The sequence below is a fragment of the Staurois parvus genome, unplaced genomic scaffold, assembly GCF_062004578.1.
Source record: "Staurois parvus isolate SC_StPar_1 unplaced genomic scaffold, SC_StPar_1.0 ptg002707l, whole genome shotgun sequence".
Taxonomy (NCBI): domain Eukaryota; kingdom Metazoa; phylum Chordata; class Amphibia; order Anura; family Ranidae; genus Staurois; species Staurois parvus.
Genome location: NW_028320503.1, coordinates 147,811 through 168,531, shown reverse-complemented (window position 1 = coordinate 168,531; position 20,721 = coordinate 147,811). Strand labels below are relative to the sequence as shown.

The window sequence follows — 20,721 nt, the reverse complement described above, 5'->3', positions numbered from 1 at the left end:
TTCCAGGCCACTAAGAATCCCTTCTACCTCCATGTGGGGATGGACATCCTCCTCAGTCTGGAGAAACACGCCAAAGCCAAGTAAGTGTGTCAGGTGACCATGATCTGTGTGGGTATCGGCTGGCTGTCTCTGTGGGGTGTTTGCGGGGTGGGGTATGGGCTGGCTGTCTCTGTGGGGTGGGGTACCGGCTGGCTGTCTCTGTGGGGTGTTTGCGAGGTGGGGTACCGGCTGGCTGTCTCTGTGGGGTGTTTGCGGGGTGGGGTACCGGCTGGCTGTCTCTGTGGGGTGTTTGCGGGGTGGGGTACCGGCTGGCTGTCTCTGTGGGGTGTTTGCGGGGTGGGGTACCGGCTGGCTGTCTCTGTGGGGTGTTTGCGAGGTGGGGTACCGGCTGGCTGTCTCTGTGGGGTACCGGCTGGCTGTCTCTGTGGGGTACCGGCTGGCTGTCTCTGTGGGGTACCGGCTGGCTGTCTCTGTGGGGTACCGGCTGGCTGTCTCTGTGGGGTGTTTGGGGGTGGGGTATGGGCTGGCTGTCTCTGTGGGGCGGGGTATGGGCTGGCTGTCTCTGTGGGGCGGGGTATGGGCTGGCTGTCTCTGTGGGGCGGGGTATAGAACTGGCTGTCTCTGTGGGGCGGGGTATAGAACTGACTGTCTTTGTCTGGCAGATGCGGGTATGCCACTCTGCACCATGTGGTGGACAAGTCTCAGGAGGATCGCATGGAAAGCTTCTTCCTGAGTGAGACCTGCAAGTACCTCTTCTTGGTGAGTACACAACTGTCACCCATTATGGTGAGGGCGCTCCATGCCCGGTCTGTGAGGGCGCTCCATGCCCGGTCTGTGAGGGCGCTCCATGCCCGGTCTGTGAGGGCGCTCCATGCCCGGTCTGTGAGGGCGCTCCATGCCCGGTCTGTGAGGGCGCTCCATGCCCGGTCTGTGAGGGCGCTCCATGCCCGGTCTGTGAGGGCGCTCCATGCCCGGTCTGTGAGGGCGCTCCGATGTGAGCCCCAAATCTCATCCAGGGTGTAACCCCTTCCCACCTGTTCCAGCTTCCCTTCACACTTGTGCGACTTGTCATGTGTCTTTGGACACGGAATATTGTGACGTTACCTCCACGTGGCTGATGACCCGTTCCTGCGATCTTTGTGAACTAAAATCCCTATTTTTATTGCAATACATGTGTAAGCCGGCCAACTGCGTCAGTCATCCCTCCGGGACGGGTCCTACTCTGCCCTCCGGGACGGGTCCTACTCTGCCCTTGGGGACGGGTCCTACTCTGCCCTTGGGGACGGGTCCTACTCTGCCCTTGGGGACGGGTCCTACTCTGCCCTCGGGGACGGGTCCTACTCTGCCCTCGGGGACGGGTCCTACTCTGCCCTCGGGGACGTGTCCTACTCTGCCCTGCCAATGTAATGTACTGTGGACACAATGCCAACATGGGGGGCCACCAGACACAAAGGGGGGGAGAGCTGCCAGGTTTAGGTGTGGCTCCTGACCGGCTATGCAGACCAGATCGATCTTTTGTTGTCTATGTATCATTGATGTTTGGCTGGGCTGAACCTTTCCTTCTGCTCTCAGCTTTTCGATGAAGAAAATCCGGTGCACACGACGGGCAATAACTATCTGTTCACCACGGAGGGTCACCTCCTCCCCCTGGATCCTCGCTTCAGGAACAAAGCTTGGAAGGACATCTTCACCCCGGAGAACAAAGCACAAACCAGATCCCCGAAACTGTCCCAGACCAAAGTGCGAGCCGCCAACACCAGCACCAATGTAAGTGACCGAATCAGATCCCTGTCTGTGGGGTGCGGGGTCCCCACACTGCTTGGTATGGGCATGTATGGGGCGGGCCATGCTGGAAATGGCGTGTATGGGGCGGGCCATGCTGGAAATGGCGTGTATGGGGCGGGCCATGCTGGAAATGGCGTATGGGGCGGGCCATGCTGGAAATGGCGTGTATGGGGCGGGCCATGCTGGAAATGGCGTGTATGGGGCGGGCCATGCTGGAAATGGCGTGTATGGGGCGGGCCATGCTGGAAATGGCGTGTATGGGGCGGGCCATGCTGGAAATGGCGTGTATGGGGCGGGCCATGCTGGAAATGGCGTGTATGGGGCGGGCCATGCTGGAAATGGCGTGTATGGGGCGGGCCATGCTGGAAATGGTACACACCCATTATTTATATTTACAGAAGGGGGCGATGCTTGTCACACCTCCAGCCGTGGGCTACAATTGCACAGCACTCTGTAGTGACCGGCTAGCAACACCTGTTTGGCTAACAACTCCGCTCACAGACACGCCTACCATGTTGGATCCCTCCCATTGAATTATGGGAAATGTAGTACCTATTCCTCCATGGTAAAGCGATGCAATGCATAGTGTCCCGTCCCCCGTCCCCCCCATCTTGTGTCTGAAGCGTGCACCGACCCGGAGGTCATCTATAAGGCACCCAATCCACGTTCTGTTGAAGATTTCTAAATAAAATCTTTCTGTTCCCATTACATATATTAGTCCCTGTGATGTCATCACTGGGTCTCTGTGCTTCTCTATGCAATGCAAGCAGATCATGGCTGGTGGGAGGGGTTGGCAGGGGGCTGTATACATCTTCCTGAAAATATCACAGCACCCCTGCCTCAGTATACCTCTCAAGCACCCTCAGTATTTATGCAAGTAGTGGGAGGAGTTATGCAAATACAAAAATGTCTTGATGGGTGGGTGTCAGGCTGGAGGAGTGGGTGTTCCTAGGCAGGCTGGATTTGCATAGGTAACGCCCACATGTGACACTGAGCCTCCATCGTTCTAGGAACTGAAATCCAATGAACGAAAGGGAGGGCCAGGCTGGGGGGAATCTGTGGGTGGGGTTTGTGCGCTGGGCATTGTGGGTAATGCTTTGTTTTGTGTTCAGTGTTACAGAGTCCCGGAAGAACGGCGGTACTCCCTCCCTCTGAAGAGCGTCTACATGCGTCAGATCGATCAGATGGTGGGGCTCCTATAGCGTCTGTGATTTTTGCCTCGGAGTCCCGGGGCCCCTCAGACTGGGAAAAGCTCCAACTTCCCGGACACAGAGCCCGGGCCCCGATGCAGGAACCTCTGTGTCCGTGACCCGCTATGTGACGGCGAATCTCAGGGACTAACTGCGCCAACTTGCACACCGGTTCTTGTCTTCCAACGCTGCTGCTTTTATGGTCCCCAATATCAGACTTTACTGACACGTCGCCAGGAGCGGCACAAGATCACTCGCCGCACTTCCTGCGCCAATCCCGCGACGCCATTTTATTATTTTAAGCTGTCCATGTGAGTGTTCGATCGTCTGGAGCCCAGATCCACATTGCCAAAATGACTCGAGCCAAACGCTTTCCGCTTTTCTGTTGCATACAGACTGTGGTCATGTGATCATGTGATGTGGTCATGTGATATCCCGTCTTTCCCTTCTCAGTGCCTTAGGAGAACTCCTCCCCCGTATCGCCCTCTCCTGGCCGCCTGTGCCTACACACCTCCCGCTACGTCTCCTCTGTGATTGCACATCAGGGCCGGCTTTTAATCTTTTATTTTTTTAGAAGAACCGGAAATACATTTATTTTTATTTAAAGATACAAATATTAAAAGGATTACTTTTCCTGCTGGTCAGAGACCCTTCACTTTCCTATGATTATTGCACCGTGACTCCCCCACCACCGAGGGTGCAAACCGAAGAGGCAACCATGACTGGGCCAGAACAGCAATGTAATCTTGTGGGCCGAGAGGTCTGCACCAAACCCTCCCCTCCAATGGGCCGAGAGGTCTGCACCAAACCCTCCCCTCCAATGGGCCGAGAGGTCTGCACCAAACCCTCCCCTTCAATGGGCCGAGAGGTCTGCACCAAACCCTCCCCTCCAATGGGCCGAGAGGTCTGCACCATACCCCAAACCCTCCCGTCCAATGGGCCGAGAGGTCTGCACCATACCCCAAACCCTCCCGTCCAATGGGCCGAGAGGTCTGCACCATACCCCAAACCCTCCCGTCCAATGGGCCGAGAGGTCTGCACCATACCCCAAACCCTCCCCTCCAATGGGCCGAGAGGTCTGCACCATACCCCAAACCCTCCCCTCCAATGGGCCGAGACGTCTGCACCATACCCCAAACCCTCCCCTCCAATGGGCCGAGACGTCTGCACCATACCCCAAACCCTCCCCTCCAATGGGCCGAGACGTCTGCACCAAACCCTCCCCTCCAATGGGCCGAGAGGTCTGCACCATACCCCCCCCCCTCCAATGGGCCGAGAGGTCTGCACCAAACCCTCCCCTCCAATGGGCCGAGAGGTCTGCACCATACCCCAAACCCTCCCCTCCCCTTCAATGGGCCGCGAGGTCTACTCTACCCCCTGACGTGGGCTGAGAGTTCTGCACCTCTCCCCCCCCGTGGGCTGAGGTCTGCTCCACCCCCTGACGTGGGCCAAGTGTTTGGCACCTCCCTATCCTACCCCCTCACATGGGCCGAGAGGTCTGCTCTACCCCCTGATGTGGGACCGAGAGTTCTGCACCTCCCCCTCCCCGTGGGCTGAGAGGTCTGCTCCACCCCCTGACGTGGGCCGAGCGTTCTGAACCTCCCCATCCCCCCCGTGGGCTGAGAGGTCTGCAATGCACCCCCCACATTGGGGATGAGAGGTCTCCTCTACCCCCTGCCATAAGCTGAGCTTTCCGCACCTCTCCATCCCATGCCCGTGGCCTAAGAGCTCTGCTCTGCCACCTGCCGATTCCCCCCATATTTTGCCCATTTTGAATATCACGGGGGTGGGGGGGATGGCGGTGCAGAGATCTGTGGTTGGGGGCCCCTTACATTGTTCTTCTGGTTTCTTTGTCTCTCCTGGGCTGTACCACCTATGGGAAGGAATGGGGAAGACACGATAAATGGGCCGGTCCTTCATGTACCTGAGCCTCTTGTTTCTCAGGTAGTATTCAGGGGGTTCTGTGATCCATTTATTTTTTTTTTTTAAGTATTTGATTTCTTTTTTTATTGTAAAAACAAAAGTTTCAATAAAAAAATAAATAAATGTTCACATGTGATGTGGGAGGCTGGAGGTCCAATCTGATGTTGAATATCGCACCAATGGAAGCAGAGCAGCTGAAGTCCATGCGCCTGGTGGTCATCTGCTGAAGGATCCTGTTCAGCCAGTCCTGTGGTTGGCAAAGTTCTGCCAGGCTCGGAACTGACCTGCTCTGCTGGCTACAAGCCTCGTCCCTGTTGGTGGGGGTCTTGCTTTGTATGATCCCTGTTCACCCCTCCCCCCCAGACCCGGCATGGTACAATGATTGACCCAGTCATCCTCATCCTAGGACAGGAATTGTCATTGAAAATGTCAGAAGAGCTCTGGAGCAAAGGGATCAGGCTGGAGATCCACCTTGGGGGGGGGGGGGCGGAGCTCTCGGTCAGGGGTGGAGCTCTCGGGTGGGGGTGGGGGGGTCTCCTGGAGGCTCCTCAGGGATGTCTGAGAAATATAACAAAGAACGAGTGCGCCACAAAACTAATTGTAGTCCAGGAGGATTTACTGTTCATGACAGCAGACTAATCTGCCACGTTTCAGGGACTGAGCGCTCCCTTCATCAGGACAGGGACATGAGATGACCGGAGATTTATAGGAATTCTACAAAAATTGGGCCGGAGTTCTTCCTTAATGGAGATCATCAAAGTGTCAGCCAAAGGAATGACATGTCAGCGATTGCCGCTTCCCTGTCCTCCATGGGGGGGGGGGGTTGTTTCATCGAGTGATCCTGCCAATGTCTCGGATCCTTGGGAAGGATGAATGCTGGAAAGCAATGAGTCCGGTAGGATCTTCTTCATGACAACACATTAAATCCAACACATTTCAGGGCTGTTCATCCTGACAGATCCTGCACAACAGCTGGGAGGGAGGACGGGGGTGGTATGGACCCAGCAGTGCTGCGGGGAATGGGGGGTGGTATGGACCCGGCAGTGCTGCGGGGAATGGGGGGTGGTATGGACCTGGCAGTGCGGCTGAGGATGGGGGGTGGCATGGACCCGGCAGTGCGGCTGAGGATGGGGGGTGGTATAAACCCGGCAGTGCTGCGGGGGATGGGGGGTGGTATGGACCCGGCAGTGCGGCTGGGGATGGGGGGTGGTATAAACCCGGCAGTGCTGCGGGGGGTGGTATGGCTGCCAGGGGAGTACACAGGAGCCCAGGGCAGCAGGAGATACATAGGAGGTGCAGCACATAGAGGAGCCAAGGCTTTTCTCTCCTGCTGCCGCTGAATCCCCGCAGGAGGGAGAGGAGGAGGAGAGAAAAGGATCGCTTCCTCTATGTGCTGCCCCTCCAATCCAGGCTGCCCCGGCCCAGTGGGCAAATGCCCGATGTGCCCCAAGGCCAGTCAGGGCCTGATGTGGGAAAATTACTAAAACTGGAGCACTCAGAATCCGATGCAGCTCTGCATGGCAGCCAATCAGCTTCTACCATGAAGCTTTGACCATAAAACCTGGAAGCTGATTGGTCCCTTTGCAGAGCCGCCCCAGATCCTGCTCCCTCCAGCTTTAGTAAATAATCCCATCAGTGATCAGAGTAGCGGACAGGTTGTAGTAATTCTAGTATGACAGAAGATGGCGCCACAGCACACGTGGACTGTCTGGGTCGGTACTTAGTTGTGTGCCGGTGGGCAGTGAGGAAGAAATCACTTGGGTTTAGCCCAATGGTGGGTGGCAGTGGTGGACCCCCTTGGGGGTGGGGCCTTCCTGGTATGACCGTGCGGTTGTTTCGGTGAGAAGACTTGGGTGTTTCTATCAGGAAGCCGGTGCAGAGCAGCTGACAAGTGCATGTAGACAGGAAGTGGCTGCAAAGAGGCTGCAGGAGATGCAACAAAGGGTGAAAAAAGGTGAAAACAGTATTTTGCGGAAACAAATCCTGGCAGTTGATCTCAGGTCACCGCGCTGAACTCCTCCTTCAGACGTTGGAGGTGACTGTGAGCACCAAACGCTGATCAGAGCACATTTTGCTGCGTCTCGGTGGTAATCCGGCGTATAAAGTTCTAACGGGCGATTCATGTGATGAGACGATGAGAGGAAGTCGTCTATAATTCCTCTTCTTCCCTCCGCCGCCCGGAAAGCCCGTTCTTTGTAGTGAATGTCACATTGGGCTGAGCTCGTTACTGCCATCCGAACGGTTCCCGTAATCCGTTAAACTTTAATGCGCCGCGATTGTATTTATCTGCCAATTTCTCGTTTCTGAAAGTATGAAACGGGTAATTATCTGAGCTTAGCCAACATGCGAGAGCGGCGACTAATGCGCAGGCTTACAGATTAATTGTGCACAAAGTACAGCGTGGGTATTACCGGCATCCCGACTGAAACAGACGAATGACAACAACTACCTACCCCAGGCAACCTACACACTCCATCTATAGTGGACCTACAAGTCCCAGAGGAAGATGGATGATGGGAGATGTAGCTGGAGCACTGAGGTTTCCTACCTCCAACCCACATTATATGGATTGTGGACTCTTCACCGTTACACCTATAGATTGGACATCCGTTCCAAAACTGTGGCCCTTAATATGGCGACCCCTTCTCTTGTGGGCATAATAGCCAACACTCTTCTGGGAAGGCTTTCCACAAGGTTTTGTGACCAGGTCAGGACTGTACAGGACACTCGAGTTCCTCCACACCACACTGGTCAAACCAAGATTTTATGGAGCTGGACATCTCATGCCAAGAATCGTGGCCATTAATATGTAGTTGCCTCTCTTCCCCTATAGTCACTATTATGGATTGGAGGGTGTCTGTGGGAATTTGTGACCATTTGTGAAGTCAGGTACTGATGTTGGGTGGAAGACCTGGCTCACAATTCCAATTCATCATCACAAAGGTGATCAGTAGAGGTGAGATTGTGGAGGTTGTGAGGAGCACCGTGTATGAAGGAAAAGTCTTTGAACCTCCAGCCAGATCTTACACAATGATCACTTTATTGGTGTATGACGTAACACGTGGCCAACTCGTTTCGAGGGATTGGGCTCTCCCATCTTCAGGGCTTTGGTAGAGTTAGATGTTGATGAGGGTCTCTACTAATATGATAGCTGTGTTCGGAAGAGTCTGCTATAAGATCCTCCACTCTTCTGGAAAAACTTTGCACAAAATTTTGGTGTGTTGGTTGGAATTTGTTCCCACTTGTGAGGTCAAATACCGATGTTGGATGAGAAGACCCGGCTCACAATCCGCCTCCCCTTTCCTCTCAAAGGTATTCAGTAGGGTTGAGGTCAGGACTGTACAGGACACTTGAGTTCCTCCACACCAAACTGGTTAGACCATGTCGTTATGGAGCTGGACATCTCATTCCAAAAACCATGGCCATTAATATGAAGTTGCCTCTCTTCCTGTATGGTCACTATGATGGATTGGAGGGTGTCTGTGGGAATTTGTCCCATTTGTCAGGTCAGGTATTGATGTTGGATAAGAAGACCCGGCTCACCATCAGCGTTCCAGTTCATCCCAAAGGTGTTCAGTAGGTTGAGGTCAGGGCTCTGTACAGGACACTGGAGTTCCTCCACACCAAACTGGTCCTCCATGTCTTTATGGAGCTGGCTTTGTACACCTGACCAACACAGATCTATAACCTTGTAAGACAGCCCATCCCAAATCCACAGTCATTAGGATGGAGATTCTCCATTTGTAGCTACAACATCCTCCACTCTTCTAGGAAGACTTTCCACAAGTACAGTGCAGGAAATGTGTATTTGCCCCCCCCCGATGGTGAATGTTCGCCCTTCACACAGAAACGATCGGTCTAACAATGGAATGTTCGCCCCTCACACAGAATCGATCGGTCTAACAATGGAATGTTCGCCCCTCACACAGAAACGATCGGTCTAACAATGGAATGTTCGCCCCTCACACAGAAACGATCGGTCTAACAATGGAATGTTCGCCCCTCACACAGAAATGATCGGTCTAACAATGGAATGCTCGCCCCTCACACAGAAACGATCGGTCTAACAATGGAATGTTCGGTGTAACACTGAGAGACAGAATACAACAACAAATTCAGCAGAAATGCGTCTAACAAATGATGACGGATCTGCATGTTCATGAGGGAAAGAAGGATTTGATCCCCTTCACAAAACATGACTTAGTACTTGGTGGCCAATCCCTTGTTGGCAATCACAGAGGTCAGAAGGTTCCTGGAGTTGGCCCCCAGGTTCGCACACATCTCAGGAGGGATTTTGGCCCACTCCTCTTGGCAGATCCTCTCCAAGTCATTAAGGTTTGGTGGCTGAAGTTTGGCAACTCGAACTTTCAGCTCCTCCACAGATTTTCAGTCGGATGAAGGTGTGGAGACTGGCTAGGCCACTCCAGGACCTTAATGTGCTTCTTCTGGAACCGCTCCTTTGTTGCCTTGGCCGTGTGTTTTGGGTCATTGTCATGCTGGAACACCCATCCACCACCCATTCACCATCAGGGGGAGCAAACACACATTTCCTTCACTGTATTACAGCTGCTGCATTTGGACCTCATCTGTCAGATTGTCATTTTCATAGCCAGGAATTGGCAGTTAGTTGGAGGTGTCAGTGGGACAGGATTGGACATGGGCCCCTTATCACACAATCGGTCTGATGGGGTCCACCTGTCAGTTTTTCGGGGGGATCCGATGGTTCCCTCCATTCACCTCTGTGGGGTGGTGGGTGGAAATGGATGTGTGTTTGTCTGCACCCACCTACCTCCAATCTGATCTGATCCACTAAGAAGACATGGAAGAGGATCTGTTCTCCGTCTCGCGGATCCAGTTGGAGGGCAGTCAGGTGTAATCGCCCAATGAGCAGAGCGGGCTGTATGTGCGCTCTGCATACACTGAGTAGACACAGGCCCCTCATCCCCCCCAAAGCGGGGTCCACCGCATGTGAAAGGGGCCACAATATGCACGTCCTGTGTACTTCACGGGTGAGCGCGGCACGTTCAGTGTCCACAACTGATCACCATTTTATTTTTTGAAGTCTTGAGTGGGGAGCAGTTATAAATTCTTCCAGGTTTGTATTTCTGTCAGTGACCCCATCGGGGAAATTCACCCTCATTTCCTGTCCCTGATCCTTGTACAGGAAATTGCAGGTTCCGGTCCCCAGGCGGCACCAACACAAAATGTTTTTATTCTTTTCTTGTCTTTTTTCCCACTCAAAGCGTCTGTTTTCTCCGTTCCTGGCTGGTTGGTCACCTCTTGGCCTTTGGAAGTGATTGGTGCCCTCACACACGTTTGGAGGACCTCAGATCTGCAATAAACGGCATTCCTGATTTTGTGGAATTTCGGAATACTGATGATGTTAGTTTGCGGTTTTCTGTTGAAGTTCCGGAATTCAGATTTTGGAGCCGCTCGCTGCGTGAGATCGGCTTTGTAGTTTCTCGCCCCAGACGCCGCAATCCGGATCCATCAAACTTTCCACGTAACGTATTTGGAAATGATTTCCCTGTCGTGGCTTCAGAGTCTCCCGGCTCCTCTTTGTGATGTTCCATTGTAATGTTTGTGTGTTTGGTGTCTGGAGACGGCCGGGACGCAGGAGATCCGCCGCGGCATCAAAAACTCCACTCATCACTGAAGAGGCTGCCAGTCCCGGCCTTATGAACTGCTGAATGCTCAGCTGTCATATCCATCCAATGGCTTCCGTAGGTTCGGAGTCACTGACCTGACACCAGTATGCAGATTAGGAGCTCAGACTTTCACTATCCGCATGCTTATTTCACCAGCAAAATGTTCAGGGTTGTCACTGGAACAGGAAGTGAGGGGAACTCTTCTGATGGGGACGCCTGTTCTGGAGTCACGTTCATGTCTCGTAGAGAATTCCTCTCATTTCCTGTTGTGGCCCCAAGGCAGGAAGTGAAGGGACACCTTCCAGTTGTACACAGGCAGGGATCTGACTGTTGTCACCCCCTGCAGGAGCGCGGGTGTCGCTGACGCTGGAGAAAACGCATGTAGACCGGAAGTGGCTGAAGGAGGGCGGAGGAGATCAGCAGCCTGGGATAAAGAACAGAATGAAAATACCGTGAAATCGGGAACCGCGCCCATTCCTTCCCAAACACAATCTTCAGAGCAAGCCAATCCAAGACTCAACATCCAAGAAGCGCAAAGCTCGGGGCGCGGCGGCCATGGTCATTCAATTCATGTGTAGATCCACTTCAGGAGAGATTTAAAGGTGAAGTTTCATCTGCTGCTTCCTGGTCCTTCCCTTCCCCCCTCATCAACATGCCAATGAAATGCAATCAAAACCTTTTACTGGGTCTCTGTGCTTCCTTATGCAATGCAAGGCAGATCTTGGCTGGTGGGAGGGGCCAGCAGGGGGCTTTTCATAGTTTCCTGAAAACTTCATGGCCCCCCGCCTCTGGACTCCTCTCAAGTGTCCTCAGTCCTGATGCAAGCAGTGGGAGGAGTGATGCAAATATCAAAATGCCTTGATGGTTGCGTCAGTCTGGAGGAGTGGGCGTTCCTAGGCAGGCTGTATTTGCATAGGTAACGCCCACATGTGATGCTGAGCCTCCATGATTGAAGGAACTGAAATCCAATGGATGAAAGGGGCAGGGTCAGGGACAGTCAGGCTGGGGAGGAAAGTGCTAGATGATGCTGGATGTACTCCAGCCAGGATATGGGGCGGAGCTCTCTCTGACTAACTGCAGCTTCTAATGCACATTGTGAGAAACTCCCAGTGTGCGGTGATATCAGAGGAAGCCATTCCAGTCCAGGGGAGGAGCCGGTACACCAGGGGTGCAGGGTTCAGGAATGTGCTATGTACAGAGTGCAGGGTTCAGGAATGTGCTATGTACAGAGTGCAGGGTTCAGGGGTGTGCTATGTACAGAGTGCAGGGTTCAGGAGTGCGCTATGTACAGAGTGCAGGGTTCAGGGGTGCGCTGTGTACAGAGTGCAGGGTTCAGGGGTGCGCTGTGTACAGAGTGCAGGGTTCAGGAGTGCGCTGTGTACAGAGTGCAGGGTTCAGAGGTGTGCTGTGTAGAGTGCAGGGTTCAGGGGTGTGCTGTGTACAGAGTGCAGGGTTCAGGAGTGTGCTGTGTACGGAGTGCAGGGTTCAGGAGTGCGCTGTGTACGGAGTGCAGGGTTCAGGAGTGCGCTGTGTACGGAGTGCAGGGTTCAGGGGTGCGCTGTGTACGGAGTGCAGGGTTCAGGGGTGCGCTGTGTACGGAGTGCAGGGTTCAGGGGTGCGCTGTGTACGGAGTGCAGGGTTCAGGGGTGCGCTGTGTACGGAGTGCAGGGTTCAGGGGTGCGCTGTGTACGGAGTGCAGGGTTCAGGGGTGCGCTGTGTACAGAGTGCTAGGTTCAGGGGTGCGCTGTGTACAGAGTGCAGGGTTCAGGGGTGCGCTGTGTACAGAGTGCTGGGTTCAGGGGTGCGCTGTGTACAGAGTGCAGGGTTCAGGGGTGCGCTGTGTACAGAGTGCAGGGTTCAGGGGTGCGCTGTGTACAGTGTGCAGGGTTCAGGGGTGCGCTGTGTACAGAGTGCAGGGTTCAGGGGTGCGCTGTGTACAGAGTGCTGGGTTCAGGGGTGCGCTGTGTACAGAGTGCAGGGTTCAGGGGTGCGCTGTGTACAGAGTGCAGGGTTCAGGGGTGCGCTGTGTACAGTGTGCAGGGTTCAGGGGTGCGCTGTGTACGGAGTGCAGGGTTCAGGGGTGCGCTGTGTGCAGAGTGCGGGGTTCAGGGGTGCGCTGTGTGCAGAGTGCGGGGTTCAGGGGTGCGCTGTGTGCAGAGTGCGGGGTTCAGAGGTGCGCTGTGTGCAGAGTGCAGGGTTCAGGGGTGCGCTGTGTGCAGAGTGCAGGGTTCAGGGGTGCGCTGTGTGCAGAGTGCAGGGTTCAGGGGTGCGCTGTGTACAGAGTGCAGGGTTCAGGGGTGAGCTGTGTGCAGAGTGCAGAGTTAATGGTGGAGAGTGTCAGCTCTGCGGTCATCAGGATAACGTCGGTGGAAGGTTCAGGAGGTGCAGGCAGGACAGAGCGATGAACACCGAGAACGATACGGAAACTCAGAGAGTCCACGATGATCCCAGACACTGCGCTGAAGGAGACCTTCCCCAGGACCTCCAAGGAGGACAGGAGGCTGTAGTGACTGCCCTGCAGAGAGAGGAGAGCGGGAAATGTCACCGTCATCTTACAAATCCATCTCCAGGTAAATACTAACCCCTCCCACCTCACCACACTGAGCAGAAGACACACTGAGGACACAGCAGAGATAAAATATTACTGAGGAGATGATAGAGACCGTGATCATCATAAAGTGTGAACTTCACCGGAGAGGACAGAGGTCACCGGAGAGGACAGAGATCACCGGAGAGGACAGAGGTAACCGGAGAGAACAGAGGTCACCGGAGAGGACAGAGGTCACCGGAGAGGACAGAGGTCACCGGGGAGGACAGAGGTCACCGGAGAGGACAGAGGTCACCGGGGAGGACAGAGGTCACCGGAGAGGACAGAGGTCACCGGAGAGAACAGAGGTCACCGGACAGGGAATACCTGATATTCTGGCGGATCCCACAGAGCAGCAATGAAATATTTAAACTTTTAGGTAAAGGGGTGGTGAGGACTCCTTCCTATGTCATCACAGGGGGGCTGTCAGGTAGGCACTAGAGGCCCCATAATTCCTAAAGGCATTCCTGGACTTCACTGGCATTGGCAGGAATCAGGAGCTATAAAGATGGTACAGGAGACAACACATGGGTGATATCACCTCAGTTCCACCAAAACACACGGGTAATATCTCCTCAGCTCCCCGAGAACACACGGGTAATATCTCCTCAGCTCCACGAGAACACACGGGTAATATCACCTCAGCTCCACGAGAACACACGGGTAATATCACCTCAGCTCCACGAGAACACACGGGTAATATCACCTCAGCTCCACGAGAACACACGGGTAATATCACCTCAGCTCCACGAGAACACACGGGTAATATCACCTCAGCTCCACGAGAACACACGGGTAATATCACCTCAGCTCCACGAGAACACACGTGTAATATCACCTCAGCTCCACGAGAACACACGTGTAATATCACCTCAGCTCCACGAGAACACACGTGTAATATCACCTCAGCTCCACGAGAACACACGTGTAATATCACCTCAGCTCCACGAGAACACACGTGTAATATCACCTCAGCTCCACGAGAACACACGTGTAATATCACCTCAGCTCCACGAGAACACACGTGTAATATCACCTCAGCTCCACGAGAACACACGTGTAATATCACCTCAGCTCCACGAGAACACACGTGTAATATCACCTCAGCTCCACGAGAACACACAGGTAATATCACCTCAGCTCCACGAGAACACATAGGTAATATCACCTCAGCTCCACGAGAACACATGGGTAATATCACCTCAGCTCCCCTAGAACACGTGGGTAATATCACCTCAGCTCCACCAGAACACGTGTAATATCACCTCAGCTCCCCTAGAACATGTGTAATATCACCTCAGCTCCCCTAGAACACACGTGTAATATCACCTCAGCTCCCCTAGAACACACGGGTAATATCACCTCAGCTCCATGAGAACACATGTGTAATATCTCCTCAGCTCCCCTAGAACACATGGGTAATATCACCTCAGCTCCACGAGAACACATGTGTAATATCACCTCAGCTCCCCTAGAACACATGGGTAATATCACCTCAGCTCCCCTAGAACACATGGGTAATATCACCTCAGCTCCCCTAGAACACATGTGTAATATCACTTCAGCTTCACCGGAACACATGTGTAATATCACCTCAGCTCCATGAGAACACATGGGTAATATCACCTCAGCTCCACGAGAACACATGTGTAATATCTCCTCAGCTCCACGAGAACACATGTGTAATATCACCTCAGCTCACCTAGAACACATGGGTAATATCACCTCAGCTCCACGAGAACACATGTGTAATATCACCTCAGCTCCCCTAGAACACATGGGTAATATCACCTCAGCTCCATGAGAACACATGGGTAATATCACCTCAGCTCCCCTAGAACACATTTGTAATATCACCTCAGCTTCACCGGAACACATGTGTAATATCACCTCAGCTCCATGAGAACACATGTGTAATATCACCTCAGCTCCCCTAGAACACATGGGTAATATCACCTCAGCTCCATGAGAACACATGTGTAATATCACCTCAGCTCCATGAGAACACAAGGGTAATATCTCCTCAGCTACACGAGAACACGTGTAATATCTCCTCAGCTCCATGAGAACACACGGGTAATATCACCTCAGCTCCATGAGAACACATGGGTAATATCACCTCAGCTCCACGAGAACACATGTGTAATATCACCTCAGCTCCCCTAGAACACCTGGGTAATATCTCCTCAGCTCTACGAGAACACGTGTAATATAACCTCAGCTCCCCTAGAACACACGGGTAATATCACCTCAGCTCCATGAGAACACACGGGTAATATCACCTCAGCTCCACGAGAACACATGTGAAATATCACCTCAGCTTCACCAGAACACATGTGTAATATCTCCTCAGCTCCACCAGAACACGTGTAATATCACCTCAGCTCCCCTAGAACACACGGGTAATATCTCCTCAGCTCCATGAGAACAAAAGGGTAATATCACCTCAGCTCCACGAGAACACGTGAAATATCTCCTCAGCTCCATGATTACACGTGTAATATTTCCTCAGCTCCAAGAGAACACATGGGTAATATGACCTCAGCTCCCCTAGAAAACATGGGTAATATCACCTTAGCTCCCCTAGAACACACGGGTAATATCTCCTCAGCTCCATGAGAACACGTGGGTAATATCTCCTCAGCTCCATGAGAACACGTGTAATATCACCTCAGCTCCATGAGAACACATGGGTAATATCTCCTCAGCTCCATGAGAACACATGGGTAATATCACCTCAGCTCCATGAGAACAAATGTGTAATATCTCCTCAGCTCCACGAGAACACGTGTAATATCTCCTCAGCTCCAAGAGAACACATGGGTAATATCACTTCAGCTCCGCCAGAACACATGTGTAATATCACCTCAGCTCCCCTAGAACACATGGGTAATATCACTTCAGCTCCACGAGAACACATGGGTAATATCTCCTCAGCTCCCCTAGAACACATGGGTAATATCACCTCAGCTCCATGAGAACACACGTGTAATATCTCCTCAGCTCCACGAGAACACACGTGTATTATCACCTCAGCTCCACGAGAACACATGTGTATTATCACCTCCGCTCCACGAGAACACATGGGTAATATCTCCTCAGCTCCACGAGAACACATGGGTAATATCTCCTCAGCTCCCCTAGAACACATGTGTAATATCTCCTCAGCTCCCCTAGAACACATAGGTAATATCACCTCAGCTCCACGAGAACACATGTGTAATATCACCTCAACTCCCCTAGAACACATGGGTAATATCACGTCAGCTACATGAGAACACATGTGTAATATCACCTCAGCTCCATGAGAACACGTGTAATATCTCCTCAGCTCCATGAGAACACATGGGTAATATCTCCTCAGCTCCACAAGAACACGTGTAATATCTCCTCAGCTCCATGAGAACACATGGGTAATATCACCTCAGCTCCATGAGAACACATGGGTAATATCACCTCAGCTCCACGAGAACACATGGGTAATATCACCTCAGCTTCATGAGAACACATGGGTAATATCACCTCAGCTCCACGAGAACACATGTGAAATATAACCTCAGCTTCACCACAACACATGTGAAATATCACCGCAGCTCCACCGGAACACGTGTAATATCACCTCAGCTCCCCTAGAACACATGGGTAATATCACCTCAGCTCCCCTAGAACACACGGGTAATATCTCCTCAGCTCCATGAGAACACATGTGTAATATCACCTAAGCTCCATGAGAACACGTGTAATATCACCTCAGCTCCATGAGAACACATGGGTAATATCACCTCAGCTCCATGAGAACACATGGGTAATATCTCCTCAGCTCCATGAGAACACATGGGTAATATCACCTAAGCTCCATGAGAACACAAGTGTAATATCTCCTCAGCTCCACGAGAACACATGTGTAATATCACCTCAGCTCCACCGGAACACGTGTAATATCACCTCAGCTCCCCTAGAACACATGGGTAATATAACCTCAGCTCCACGAGAACACGTGTAATATTTCCTCAGCTCCACCAGAACACATGTGTAATATCACCTCAGCTTCCCTAGAACACATGTGTAATATCACCTCAGCTCCCCTAGAACACATGTGTAATATCTCCTCAGCTCCACGAGAACACATGTGTAATATCTCCTCAGCTCCACGAGAACACGTGTAATATCTCCTCAGCTCAACGAGAACACATGGGTAATATCACCTCAGCTCCACGAGAACACATGTGAAATATAACCTCAGCTTCACCACAACACATGTGAAATATCACCTCAGCTCCACCGGAACACGTGTAATATCACCTCAGCTCCCCTAGAACACATGGGTAATATCACCTCAGCTCCCCTAGAACACACGGGTAATATCTCCTCAGCTCCATGAGAACACGTGTAATATCACCTCAGCTCCATGAGAACACAAGTGTAATATCTCCTCAGCTCCACGAGAACACATGGGTAATATCACCTCAGCTCTGCCAGAACACATGTGTAATATCACCTCAGCTCCATGAGAACACATGGGTAATATCACCTCAGCTCCACGAGAACACATGTGTAATATCACCTCAGCTCCACCGGAACACGTGTAATATCACCTCAGCTCCCCTAGAACACATGGGTAATATAACCTCAGCTCCACGAGAACACGTGTAATATTTCTTCAGCTCCACCAGAACACATGTGTAATATCACCTCAGCTCCCCTAGAACACATGTGTAATATCACCTCAGCTCCCCTAGAACACATGTGTAATATCTCCTCAGCTCCACGAGAACACATGTGTAATATCTCCTCAGCTCCACGAGAACACGTGTAATATCTCCTCAGCTCAACGAGAACACATGGGTAATATCACCTCAGCTCCGCCAGAACACATGTGTAATATCACCTCAGCTCCCCTAAAACACACGGGTAATATCACCTCAGCTCCACGAGAACACACGGGTAATATCACCTCAGCTCCACGAGAACACATAGGTAATATCACCTCAGCTCCACGAGAACACATGTGTAATATCACCTCAGCTTCACCGGAACACATGTGTAATATCACCTCAGCTCCACCGGAACACGTGTAATATCACCTCAGCTCCCCTAGAACACGTGGGTAATATCACCTCAGCTCCACCAGAACACATGTGTAATATCACCTCAGCTCACCTAGAACACGTGTAATATCACCTCAGCTCCCCTAGAACACACGGGTAATATCACCTCCGCTCCATGAGAACACATGGGTAATATCACCTCAGCTCCATGTGAACACATGTGTAATATCTCCTCAGCTCCACGAGAACACATGTGAAATATCACCTCAGCTCCCCTAGAACACATGGGTAATATCACCTCAGCTCCATGAGAACACATGTGTAATATCACCTCAGCTCCCCTAGAACACATGGGTAACATCACCTCAGCTCCACGAGAACACATGGGTAATATCACCTCAGCTCCACGAGAACACATGTGTAATATCACCTCAGCTTCACAGGAACACGTGTAATATCACCTCAGCTCCCCTAGAACAAATGTGTAATATCACCTCAGCTCCATGAGAACACATGTGTAATATCACCTCAGCTCCATGAGAACACACGGGTAATATCTCCTCAGCTCCACGAGAACACGTGTAATATCTCCTCAGCTCCATGAGAACACATGGGTAATATCACCTCAGCTCCATGAGAACACATGGGTAATATCACCTCAGCTCCATGAGAACACATGTGTAATATCACCTCAGCTCCATGAGAACACATGGGTAATATCTCCTCAGCTCCATGAGAACACATGTGTAATATCACCTCAGCTCCATGAGAACACATGGGTAATATCTCCTCAGCTCCATGAGAACACATGGGTAATATCTCCTCAGCTCCATGAGAACACGTGTAATATCACCTCAGCTCCATGAGAACACATGGGTAATATCTCCTCAGCTCCATGAGAACACATGGGTAATATCACCTCAGCTCCATGAGAACACATGTGTAATACCTTCTCAGCTCCACAAGAACACATGTAATATCTCCTGAGCTCCACGAGAACACATGGGTAATATCACCTCAGCTAAGCCAGAACACATGTGTAATATCACCTCAGCTCCCCTAGAAAACACGGGTAATATCACCTCAGCTCCACGAGAACACATGTGTATTATCACCTCCGCTCCACGAGAACACATGGGTAATATCTCCTCAGCTCCCCTAGAACACACGGGTAATATCACCTCAGCTCCATGAGAACACACGTGTAATATCTCCTCAGCTCCACGAGAACACATGTTTAATATCACCTCAGCTCCCCTAGAACACATGGGTAATATCACCTCAGCTACATGAGAACACATGTGTAATATCACCTCAGCTCCATGAGAACACACGGGTAATATCTCCTCAGCTCCACGAGAACACATGGGTAATATCACCTCAGCTCCACGAGAACACATGGGTAATATCACCTCAGCTCCATGAGAACACATCTGTAATATCACCTCAGCTCCCCTAGAACACATGGGTAATATCTCCTCAGCTGCACGAAAACACATGTAATATCTCCTCAGCTCCATGAGAACACATAGGTAATATCTCCTCAGCTCCACGAGAACACATGTGAAATATCACCTCAGCTTCACCAGAACACATGTGTAATATCACCTCAGCTCCCCTAGAACACACGGGTAATATCTCCTCAGCTCCATGAGAACACGTGTAATATTTCCTCAGCTCCAAGAGAACACATGGGTAATATGACCTCAGCTCCCCTAGAACACACGGGTAATATCTCCTCAGCTCCATGAGAACACGTGTAATATCACCTCAGCTCCATGAGAACACATGGGTAATATCTCCTCAGCTCCATGAGAACACATGGGTAATATCACCTCAGCTCCATGAGAACACATGTGTAATACCTCCTCATCTCCACAAGAACACGTGTAATATCTCCTGAGCTCCACGAGAACACATGTGTAATATCACCTCAGCTCCCCTAGAAAACACGGGTAATATCACCTCAGCTCCGCCAGAACACATGTGTAATATCACCTCAGCTCCCCTAGAAAACACGGGTAATATCACCTCAGCTCCATGAGAACACACGGGTAATATCACCTCAGCTCCACGAGAACACATGTGTATTATCACCTCCGCTCCACGAGAACACATGGGTAATATCACCTCAGCTACATGAGAACACATGTGTAATATCACCTCAGCTCCATGAGAACACAAGTGTAATATCACCTCAGCTCCCCTAGAACACATGGGTAATATCACCTCAGCTCCACGAGAACACATGGGTAATATCACCTCAGCTCCACGAGAACACATGGGTAATATCACCTCAGCTCCATGAGAACACATGGGTAATATCTCCTCAGTTCCATGAGAACACATGGGTAATATCACCTCAGCTCCATGAGAACACATGGGTAATATCACCTCAGCTCCATGAGAACACATGTGTAATATCACCTCAGCTCCATGAGAACACATGGGTAATATCACCTCAGCTCCACGAGAACACATGTGTAATATCACCTCAGCTCCCCTAGAACACATGGGTAATATCTCCTCAGCTCCACGAA

The 20,721-nt window shown here is 51.6% G+C and overlaps 1 protein-coding gene and 1 long non-coding RNA gene across 2 annotated transcripts in view; one reads left to right on the top strand and one right to left on the bottom strand.

Moving 5' to 3' along the window:
- Positions 1-6: 6 nt before the first annotated feature.
- LOC149429419 (ER degradation-enhancing alpha-mannosidase-like protein 1) lies at positions 7-3,608 on the top strand. The gene is made up of 4 exons (XM_089666438.1): positions 7-80; positions 663-759; positions 1,573-1,767; positions 2,898-3,608. Exons 1-4 carry the CDS (start codon positions 40-42, stop codon positions 2,985-2,987), a joined length of 423 nt encoding a protein of 140 aa, XP_089522564.1. The 5' UTR covers positions 7-39; the 3' UTR covers positions 2,988-3,608.
- Positions 3,609-4,934: 1,326 nt separating this feature from the next.
- Positions 4,935-20,721, bottom strand: part of LOC149429418 (uncharacterized) — a 35,497-nt gene continuing 19,710 nt past the window's right edge. The window contains exon 2 of the long non-coding RNA XR_016310479.1: positions 4,935-13,061. This is a non-coding gene — a long non-coding RNA (uncharacterized LOC149429418). The remainder of the gene's footprint in view (positions 13,062-20,721) is intronic.

What these genes read in the sequence shown, in the direction of transcription:
- LOC149429419 (XM_089666438.1), top strand. Translation starts at nt 40, where the DNA reads ATGGACATCCTCCTCAGTCTGGAGAAACACGCCAAAGCCAA. An exon ending in CCTGCAAGTACCTCTTCTTG is followed by an intron (nt 760 to 1,572) that starts GTGAGTACACAA and finishes TTCTGCTCTCAG; the next exon opens with CTTTTCGATGAAGAAAATCC. An exon ending in CCGCCAACACCAGCACCAAT is followed by an intron (nt 1,768 to 2,897) that starts GTAAGTGACCGA and finishes TTTTGTGTTCAG; the next exon opens with TGTTACAGAGTCCCGGAAGA.